Source organism: Lampetra planeri, chromosome 75, assembly GCF_965212315.1.
Source record: "Lampetra planeri chromosome 75, kcLamPlan1.2.h2, whole genome shotgun sequence".
Lineage (NCBI taxonomy): Eukaryota > Metazoa > Chordata > Hyperoartia > Petromyzontiformes > Petromyzontidae > Lampetra > Lampetra planeri.
Window position 1 is genome coordinate 2351125 of NC_136180.1, and position 11069 is coordinate 2362193.

At 50.5% G+C, this 11069-nt stretch overlaps 1 protein-coding gene across 5 annotated transcripts in view; it reads right to left on the bottom strand.

Moving 5' to 3' along the window:
- Window positions 1-6876, bottom strand: part of LOC144737931 (uncharacterized) — a 52728-nt gene extending 45852 nt beyond the window's left edge. For 3 of the 5 annotated variants that reach the window (XM_078620825.1, XM_078620824.1, XM_078620823.1), the window contains exon 1: window positions 6712-6873. In XM_078620825.1, the coding sequence (XP_078476951.1) occupies window positions 6712-6732 (21 nt within the window). In that variant the 5' untranslated portion in view covers window positions 6733-6873. Of the gene's footprint in view, window positions 1-6711 lie in introns of all 5 variants that reach the window. The other 2 variants (XM_078620827.1, XM_078620826.1) reach the window with 2 other exon arrangements.
- Between the last annotated feature and the right edge of the window lie 4193 nt (window positions 6877-11069).

The following is an 11069-nucleotide window of genomic DNA, read 5'->3' on the forward strand; positions in this document are numbered from 1 at the left end:
AACCGGCTAAATGTTTTCTGCTTCGGGAATCGGTCAGGTATTTGGGCCATATCGTGAGTCGTTCAGGGATCTCGACGGACCCTGCTAAGACGCATTGCGTCAGCTCATGGCCAACGCCAACCTCGGTCACGGAGGTTCGCAGTTTCATTGGTTTCGCCTCCTATTACCGTCGTTTTGTCAAGCAATTTGCCACCATAGCCAGGCCCTTGCACGCTTTGACGGCTAAGGGCGTGCGGTTTCACTGGGGGGCGGAAGAGGAGGCTGCGTTCTGCTCCCTTCGTGACGCCTTGGTGCAGGCTCCCCCCTTGTGTTACCCCGATTTCACACAACCGTTTTTGCTTGACACAGATGCCAGCAACACGGGTATCGGGGGGGTGCTCTCACAGGTGGTCGGGGGGGTTGAACGGGTGGTCGCCTACGGTAGTAGAGTTCTTTCCCCCGCCGAACAACGCTATTGCGTAACTCGTCGTGAATTGTTAGCGATTGTGGTTTTTACACAGCAATTCAGGCCGTATCTTTACGGCCGTCATTTTACGGTCCGTACGGACCATGCGGCTCTACAATACGCTATGCGCGTGGCACAGCCATCGGGCCAATTGTCCCGATGGTTGGAGGTCCTTCAGGACTACCAATTCACGACGATTTACCGCAAGGGATTGCGACACTCAAATGCGGACGCCTTGTCGCGGTTGCCACCGTGCACGGACTGCACATGTTTGTCGGGATCGGCGCGGTGCAAACCCCCGGTCGCCGGCACCCCGGGAGTTGCGCTCACCGCCACTGACACCCCGGGAGTCGACGCCCCCACGGGGAGGGATTCGCTGTTGTCGTTGCCCCTCATTGAGTGGGGCCGTCTCCAAATGTCCGACAGCTCCCTACTTACGCTACGTCGGAAAGTTGGCGCTCCCGAGGTAGGGGATGCGCGGGTCGGTTCCTGGGTGTGCAGACAGGGCCTTTTGATGAAGTGGGACAACATGTCCCGGCGTCACGTGCTCGTTGTGCCTGTTGCTATGCGGGGTAGGGTCGTTCTGGCAGCTCATGAACGGCTCATGCATCTGGGTTTTCACAAAACGCTCGCCCTAATCCAGCGAGACTATTATTGGCCGGGGATGGGTAACGACGTGGCGAATATTCTTAAGGGATGCGTAGGGTGCGCCAAAAGGAAACCGCCACCATTGGCAGCTAATCCACCGCTGCAATCCATTCAAGTTTCGCGTATAAACGAATTGGTTGCGTTGGACATCTTGGGGCCCTTTCCTGCTACACCAAGGGGAAATAGGTTCCTGCTGGTTGGCGTGGAATACTTTACCCGATGGCCTATGGCATGGCCGCTCGCCAACCAGTCGGCTGCAGCGGTGGCGGACGCCTTTGTCCAGGGTTATGTTTTGGACAAGGGCGCCCCCGAACGCTTGCTGACTGATCAAGGAAAGAATTTTTCGAGCGTTTTGTTGCGCGAGGTGTGCGACCTGTTGGGTACAAAGAAAGTGCGTACTTCCCCCTACCACCCGCAGACTGACGGGATGGTTGAGCGTCTGAACAGGACGATTACGTCTATGTTGTGCCAACAGGTCTGCGACGATCAGGTTGATTGGGACTTACAGGTGCCGGGGGTACTCGCGGCCTATCGAATGGCCCCTCATGCGGCGACGGGGTTTTCCCCATTTTTTCTTATGTATGGGCGGGAGGCCGATCCGGCCATGGACGTCCAACTGGGGATTTCCCAGCCACGTGCAAAATCTAAATTGGCAGACCACATCAAATTTAATATCGCCAAATTGACTGAAGCGCGGGAGGCGGCGAGGTTGAATTCGCTGTCGCGGCAAATTGCGAACGAGAGATTGCATGGGCGGAGGGTGCATACGCATGATTGGAAACCAGGCGATAAGGCCTGGCTGCATTGTCCACATGCACCGTTGGCTACGTCCCCCAAGTTATTGAGACCTTGGAGGGGACCGGTGGAAATTGTGCGGGTTGCACGACCCCAGAGTATACAGATTAAATGGGAAAAACGCCGTTGGTATGTGCACCCCTCCCGACTGAAGCCCTATGCGGCACCGTGTGACCCCGTTCTGTGCCGTGACGACCGGGCGTGTGATGTGACCGTCGACTCGGGGAGGGAGGTGTCGCAGGCTGATCCTCACGTGTCTCCACCTGACCCACCCCCAGGTGCCTCGGGCTTGACGGCTGCTGACCGTCGGGAGCCTGAACCCCGCGGCACGCACGGGTCCTCGATGCCTGGCCGATGTCTTCCTGAACCGCCGGCACCACCGGACGTTCAACCGCGTCTGGTGCCGTACGACGGACCGGCAAGGCGGACTCGGGCTAGGGCACAACAATTTTCATGAAGACGTTTTTTTCTCAACACCGAGCTCGCCCGGTGTTCCCCTCTGCCGGGGTAATGTCCCGTTGTAGGGACGCTCGGAAAGAATGGGACGCTGCACGAGTCGAAAAAGAAAAAAAAAATTTCCATTTATTTTCCTTTCTGCATACACATTGCTATTGTCACTCGCCGGTTTGTATATATTGTTCTATTGTCGCGGTGGCATTGGTTGATGGTTGCGGATGGTAGTGTTCGCGTCGTGTTGTGTTGTTACGTTAGTTGTTGTTCTTGTTGTTGTGTTGTGTTACGGGGCACACAGGGGGGGTTTGTATATTTTTATAGCAGCCGGGTCGGCTGCGAGCTATGTGGTAGGGGGTGATGTAGTGGTGGTGTTGACGTGCGCCGACTGTGACAGTGATGGATCACGGGGCGGCGCGGGGTGCGGGGTTGGGCACGCGTTGTGGGCGTGGTGTGGACGCGCGCGCCGGGAGTGACAGATGACGGGGCGGCGCGGCGTGGGTGGTGAGGCACGCTGAGATGTGGGAAAACAGGATCGTAGCCAGCGCCCAATGATTGGTCGAATAAGATGGGTGCTCGCAGCGACGTCCGCAGGTGGGGTATAAAGGGGGACGCGCGAGAGCACTCGGGGAGAGTTACCCAGTTGAAGACCCGAAGACGGAGCTGAAGACCTAGTGCCCCGAGACCCCTAGTCCTGCCGTCCTTGTGGGGACCGGGGCCCTGTGTGGCTCGGAGGCGAGGCTGTGGGACCCGGGGTCCGACGCCCACGTGGGTCGGGCTGGGGTCCCACAGTCCAGACGGATACCCCGGCAGGGAGTGTCCCGAGTAGCTCAGTGGCGTTAGTCGCCGAGTAGCTAAGTGGGTGTTGGTCACCCGAGTAGCTCAGTGGCGTTAGTCGCCGAGTAGCTAAGTGGGTGTTGGTCATCCGAGTAGCTCAGTGGGCGTTAGTCGCCGAGTAGCTAAGTGGGTGTTTGTCACCCGAGATACTAAGTGGGTGTTTGTCACCTGAGATACAAAGTAGGTGTTAGTCACCTGTGAACGAGTTTGGTAAAATAAAGAGTGTGTTACCCGTGAAGTCGTCTCCCGCCGAGTTTCTACATTACAGATGCACCACGTGTGCAAAAGGTGGGAGGAGCTTCGCGCCTTAATGTGACTTAGGGAATTAATCAAATAAAGCTATACATGATCATATAAACAGCACCCACCATCATACGAACCAGTCCTGCAGAAGCAGACTCCGGGATTTGCCCTCGTGACTGGCAGTAGAGTTGAGTTCTTGATAAGGCAGACTCCAAGTTTCGCTGAAAGCGTTATTTTACGTTTCAATTTATATTTTGATTCACTTGCAGAGTCAAGCACTGCAATAAGTAGTACTCAGAGGTGTGATAAAATAGTTGTTGATAATAGTTGCTAGTGGCAAGGGACCTTATACAGCATTCCTCATGCTATTGTTCTATATAATACTTTACTTATCTAAGGTTTCAGGGAATTGTTAGCAAAACGCTTGCGGTGGCAAAAAACTACTTTCCAAAACCGAGTGTGCATGAAATATTATCCAAGCTATAGACTGGAACAGTTATGTTTGTTCTCAATTCAACCTGACATGGTATGAGGTGTAGATAGGTGAGGAGTGTGAGCAGAGTCACGAGCAGGCTGCTATACTACTACACCTTCTCTACTGCTGTACCAATACACCTTCTCCACTGCTGTACCACTACACCTTCTCTACTGCTGTACCACTACACCTTATCTACTGCTGTACCACTACACCTTCTCTAATGCTGTACCACTACAACTTCTCCACTGCTGTACCACTACACCTTCTCTAATGCTGTACCACTCCACCGTCTCTACTGCTGTACCACTACACCTTCTCTACTGCTGTACCACTACACTTTCTCCACTGCTGTATCACTACACCTTCTCTACTGCTGTACCACTACACATTCTCTACTGCTGTACCACTACACCTTCTCCACTGCAGTACCACTACACCTTCTCCACTGCAGTACCACTACACCTTCTCCACTGCTGTACCACTACACCTTCTCTACTGCTGTACCACTACACCTTCTCCACTGCTGTACCACTCCACCGTCTCTACTGCTGTACCACTACACCTTCTCTACTGCTGTACCACTACACCTTCTCCACTGCAGTACCACTACACCTTCTCCACTGCTGTACCACTACACCTTCTCTACTGCTCTACCACTACACCTTCTCGACTGCTGTACCACTACACCTTCTCTACTGCTCTACCACTACACCTTCTGTACTGTTGTACCACTACACCTTCTCTACTGCTGTACCACTACACCTTCTCTACTGCTCTACCACTACACCTTCTCTACTGCTGTACCACTACACCTTCTCCACTGCTGTACCACTACACCTTCTCCACTACTGTACCACTACACCTTTTCTACTGCTGTACCACTACACCTTCTCTACTGCTGTACCACTACACCTTCTCTACTGCTGTACCACTACACCTTCTCTACTGCTGTACCACTACACCTTCTCCACTGCTATACCACTACACCTTCTCCACTGCTCTACCACTACACCCACTCCACTGCTGTACCACTACACCTTCTCCACTGCTGCACCACTACACGTTTTCTACTGCTGTACCACTACACCTTCTCTACCGCTGTACCACTGCACCTCTGAGTGGCTACTCTGCGCTTCAGCCGTTCTGTGCAATGCACGACTTCTATCGAGTGCAGCTTCGCAAGCACGGGGGTGGCGCTCGCTACTCGGCCAACGCGAGCAGCAGGGCTGTCCCCGGCTCTCTGGACCCTCTGGGCGCTCTCTGGGCTCCGGAGCACCGAATCTCATCCTCCTCCCCTCCCCTTCTCCTTCTGCTGTTTCTCCTCTTACTTAGCCCACTGATATAATCAGTTTGAATGAACCAGTGTGTAATAAAAAAATTTTTTTATTATCGGATGTATCTCATCTCTCGCTTGCGAGACAATCAAGAGCTTGCAGTTAAAACCGGGCCTCCACTGCTTGGCCATCAACCCACGCTCATTTTTGGGAGACAAGAGTAGTTTATTTTTGGTTGGTCTCGAGTTGCGAACCTCGTAAATGTAATTGGGCCTCCCCAGCTTGGCCATCAATCTCATGAAGTGCTCTGGGGTAGGGGTGTCTGGGACATTGAGCCACCCTCCAGAACTTCCTACAGGGTTCTAATTGTTACATAGCTCTTAATTAAGTTGTCTATCCACGGTTTCAACTTTGCATAACAAAATAATGTATATGCAAATTGAAACAACCATTAACTAATCAACTATCACTGTCATTGCTATTACAGTACAATATTATTGAGACAATGAAAGTGTAATTCTTATTGGCACTAAATCTTTTTTTGTTATAAGCGTATACCCAAGACAGCACTGCACTGAAAATTTAGCAACCCGAGTTTGATTCCTACTCACTGCCAACATGAGTGATTACTATCTGACTCGTACTCGGACACCCTTTGAACAACTCAGCCTTAAATAATTATCTCGTCTAATGTGTAAACATCATCATTGAGGATACAAAGACGGCCAAGCATCGTCTCGGCCACAGCACGCATTCATAGGTACGCACTAACAGCACTTGCCTCAACAATCTGTTAGGCTATATAGGCGATCATTGCATTTTGTGTGTATGTGCTGTTGCGTGCAAGCATTGGTGTTTGCGTGTGTGCGTGTTACATTCCTGTCTGTAGAGGTTTTTGTTTATCAGGGGGAAACGAAACTTGTCTCACCACTTCCCTGCCATGTCCACACATGGCCAGAACAAGGTGAAACAAGGTGAACCATTTGGTTCTGAACTAAGTAATGAATATCCATTGCTGTCCCGTAATTCTATGCCCCCGCGTCTACTCTCTCAGAATTTACAACCCCCCACTGACGTCGCGACGAAGTAAGGTCACATCACTCCCCACAGCGCACACGGCGTGAGGAAGTCCGCATAGAGCAGTGGACTGACAAAAAGGATGGCACATGTACATCCTTAATACACACACAGTACATAATCCTCTTCATATCTACACCACATACACTGCTGTACAACTACACCCACTCCACTGCTGTACTACTACACCTTCTCCACTGCTGTACTACTACACGCACTCCATTTCTGTGGAGAAGGTATTGTGGTAATGCATATGAACAAATCCTTTATTCTATCACTTGAAATGTGCTTCTATCCAAATAAATTACATGTGCTGACCCCAAGCCACTCCAACACGTGTCATACCGTGAACATAAAACGTAACATTAACGATCATCAGCCATGAGCGATCAACTGCTGGATGAAGGCTTCCCAGAGCTGTCACCGTCTCTGACGGATCTGCGACGCGAGAATCCTCCCAGTACCTGCATACGGGATGAGTTCATCGCTCCATCTCCTCTCAGACGCGTTCCGTTCTTGGTTACTTCACGAACTGTGGAGTTGTACGGCGCGGACCACTCAGAGACCCTCGCATTGCAGAACGCTGCTGCTGCTGTGCCGAGAGGCTGAGACCTCTCCCCTTCTCACGGACAAACCGGTTCTGTGCGGTTCTTGTCTCCCACATTGTATGCGGGTGACGTCGAGTGCCGATGGGGTGTGCAAATATTTTTTTATTTAATATTCTCAGAAGCTCATGGCTATTTTGATTCACGTATGATTTAATGCCACTTTAATCTATGTTATATATCTTCACAGAGGTTCCCTTAACATTTAGCAGTCCACCAAGCAAAGTCTGACTGCTGAAGAGACAATTAATGTCTAAACCGGTCCAGAGTTTGCTTGTAGTGAATCCGTCTGCTGAAAGTATTCATTCTCGCAGACTGTCAACGCTGATAATTCATTGTTCGTGTGTTCATTTCATCTTTAGAATCATACTCTGTATTTAGATTGCAGGAGGAATCCGATGTGCCATGAAGCGCTATTTCATAGATGTCCGGTCGGGGCAGGTCAGCAAGTTACAAAAACATTGCAAAAAAAAGGATAGGAATGAAAAAAATATGGAAAGGGAGTGACTTCCAAGGCACGACGCGTAGAGGGCTCCTCATTTATTCCTCACACTTACAAGCACAACAATCACTGAGCGACATTTATATAGGGCTATGCATAGCCAACCCATCTACACAGCCCCATCGTCGGCATCTACCTATATAGCTGGCTGACTTAAATAGCGACGACGAAGATCGGAGCCGTACAGCGGATCGGCCTTGCGGCCGGACGATGAAGAAGAGATGATGGCGAAGACAGCGACGGAAGCCCCGAACCTCTGGTTACGTCCCCCTATATACTCCTCGGCGTGGCCAGGCCCGCCTCTGGCCACGCCCCTTCTAGAACCTTCGAGCAGGTTCCCGGAGTTTTCCGACTGACTCCCCTTCAACCTTTAGCTCAGATACGCCCCCCTTATAGTTGGTTATTATATAACGCACCCATACCCCTGATTATCCCTCCTGGCCAACAGATGGCACACTGTGATTACTTAATCCCCCCCCCATGTTTAAAAGATAGCCATCCCGGCTAATACTTACAAAAGCAACACGTCAGCAAGAAGAGTTCCACATTACAAAACATAAAAAAACGAAGACAACGACAATGTTTTTGTTATGGCGGAACAATTCGCAATTGAAAATGAAGACCAAAGAAGAGGTAGGGAAAGGAGAGAATAGAGAGAGGGAGGGAGAGAGAAAGAAAAAAACTTCCCCTCTGCGTAATGCGTGAACGCAATACCAAACCCCCCTCATACACACACACAGGGATATTTCTATTATCGGAACACACCACATTTGGACCGAGTCCTCGATGCTGGTCCATCTTTGGAGGCAATCTTTGCATTCTTCACAGGTGATGTGGGCTCGGCCTTCATAGAAATTGGCTCTATCTCGAACTTCGCAGGTGACGTGGGTTAGGTCACAGCCGGCGGTCCCTCACCTTCGGTGAGACCTCGTGGCCCCCCAACCTTCAGGAGCTCGGAAACTGTGGGCCGCACAACCCAATCCTTCTGACACATGCTCTCCATGACCGCTTACCCAGGCTCGTCAGACACATCAGACACCGGCCGTACAATGCTTGGAGATGAGGTGTCAGTTTGGGGAGGAACATAAGGTTTCAACCTCGACAGCCCACCTGATATGCACACACTGCGGCTGTTTGACTTCCACTACTTCCATGGGACTCTGCCATGGCCGATGCAATTTAGGGGAAGTTCCCAGCGGCACCTGTGGACAGTGCAACCATGCTCGGTCCCCTATGGCCAATGGCAGCACATGGCCATGCCGCCCTGCATTCCTTTCGTTGGCCGCCTGCGCTTTTGGCAGTGTTTGCTTTGGCTGCTTCGCGGGCTGCCGAAATGCACTTCAGCGTAATTTGCTGGCGCGTAGGCAAGATTATCTCTGACAGACCCGATTGAACCTCCATGGAGGGTTCAGTTTCTCTCCCATACATGAAGAAAATTGGCGAAAATCCAATGGAAGCATGGGGAGCCATCCTCTATGCTGGCAGGACTCCCGGAACATGCAGATCCCAATCGGTTTGAGCCGCACTATCCACCTGACAGAGCATGGATGTCAGAGTTCTATGCAGGCATTCTATCATATCGTCCGTTTGGGGATGGTATGGTGACGTCCTCATCTTACTAGTGCCCGGCGCATCACAAACTTTGTGTAGTAGTTTGATGAAAAATTCTGCCCTGATCCATGAGAAGTTGTTCGGGGGCCCCTTTGTCCATTACAAAACCGTTCAAAAACGCTTTGGAAATGGAAGCCGCCGACTGGTCGGGCAACGGCCAGGCCATCGGCCACCGAGAAAAAAACTATTCCACCTCAACCAGGATAACTTTATTCCACCTCTGCGTGGTCAGAAAGGGTCCCAGAATGTTGAGCGCGACCAACTCGTTAATCTATGACACTGAGATGGCCTACAGTGGAGGCTGGGACTTCTTCAGCAGCGGTTTCCTATGTGCGCAATCTGTACAACCCTTAATTAAGTGGTATACACGTTGCTCGACATTCCCGGCCAATAAAAGTCATGCTGCAACATTAACAACGTCTTCCGCACCCCAAGATGTAACAATTTCTTCTCATGCACCACCCATGTCAATCTGCCCTGAAGGGCGGTGGGAACCACAATTCGACGACGGTGCAGCCCTTCATCCCACCATATCAAAAGGCCGTCCCGAAGGATCGGTCGCGGGGCGTCAGTGGGAGCCGACTCTTTGTGCCCTAATTCAGCTGTGGGGGGAGAACAACGTCAAGTGGGAGCCACTGGTGGACCCCCGGAAGGTGCTGATGCAACTACTGCACATCACATTGGACCTATTGAAACAATTTGTTAGAGCTGTAGATAAGGAGTCGGCAGCCTTTAAGTACTTCTTCCCTAAGCTGTCTGAGGCAAAGGTCAAAGCCAGTATCTTCATTGGATCACAGATAAACAAGATCCTGGAGTGCAATTAATTCCCCAATAAGCTCACTAGTAAGGAGAAAGCAGCTTGGAACAGCATCATCGCAGTGGTTCGTGGCTTCTTCTGCAATCACAAGGTCGAAAACTACATGGAGCTGGTTGAGACTCTGGTGAGGAACTACTGCACAATGGGCTGTAGGATGTCCATCAAAGTCCACAGAAATCGGTTACAAAAACCAACAATATCATCACTGATTCGACATCTTTAATCGAACCAAACAAGCGGCTCTCTCTAAAACCCTCTGCTGCTAGACCTCCCAGATTGTATGGCTTACCAACAATCCATGAAGAAGGTACACCACTCTATCCTATCGTCTTCACCATTGACTCACCCACCTTACAAAATGGCCCGATTTCTGTCTGAGACCTTACATCCATGCACTGGTAAGACCACCTCAGCTGTACTTAACTCAGCTCACTTGGTATCTCTAATTAAGGACACTTCACTATCTCCAGGTGATTTGCTTGTCAGTTTCGATGTAGTATCTTTGTTTACCAAAGTTCCTGTGCCTAACACCATTGCAATCATTGCAGATTTGGTCCAACAAGCACTGAATGCTGAAGTACCGGCCCTGGTTAGACACTGCCTCACCAACACTTACTTCACCTGGAATGGAACATTCAACAAACAAGTTCAAGGTAACCCAATGGGTTCTCCCTTATCTCCAGTTGTTGCCAATGTTTTCATGGAAAGATTTGAAACAGATGCCATCCAGGCATCCACACGATGTCCTTCCTTGTGGAAGAGATACGTAGATGACACGTTCGTCATCTGGCCACAGGGCCTACCAGCGCTGGGCCAATTCTTCAACCACATAAATTCCATAATTCCTTACACCCAGCCATCAAATTCACCATGAAGGTGGAAAAGGATGGCAAGTTACCATTCTTGGATGTTTAAATCGAAAAGAAATCAGATGGCTCAATATGACACTCTCTCTACAGAAAAATCACTCATACGGATGCCTACTTTAAACCTGACTCCCACCACCATCCAGCCCAGAATAATTCCCTCATCAAAACTCTACACCATAGAGCTCATTGTATTTCCGACCATCACCACCTAGGCAGTGAACTGGAGCACGTATACCAAGCCTTCAAGATGAATGGATCTTCGGACAATACCCCGGCATCTACAAACTAAGCTGTGTTTGTGTCAGTAGTTACATTATGGAATTATGGAAACTAAGCGACATGTCTCGGACCGTGTTCGTGAACATAAGGCAGATCTGAAACACGGTAGGACCAATACCTTGGGCGTGGCTTATCATTG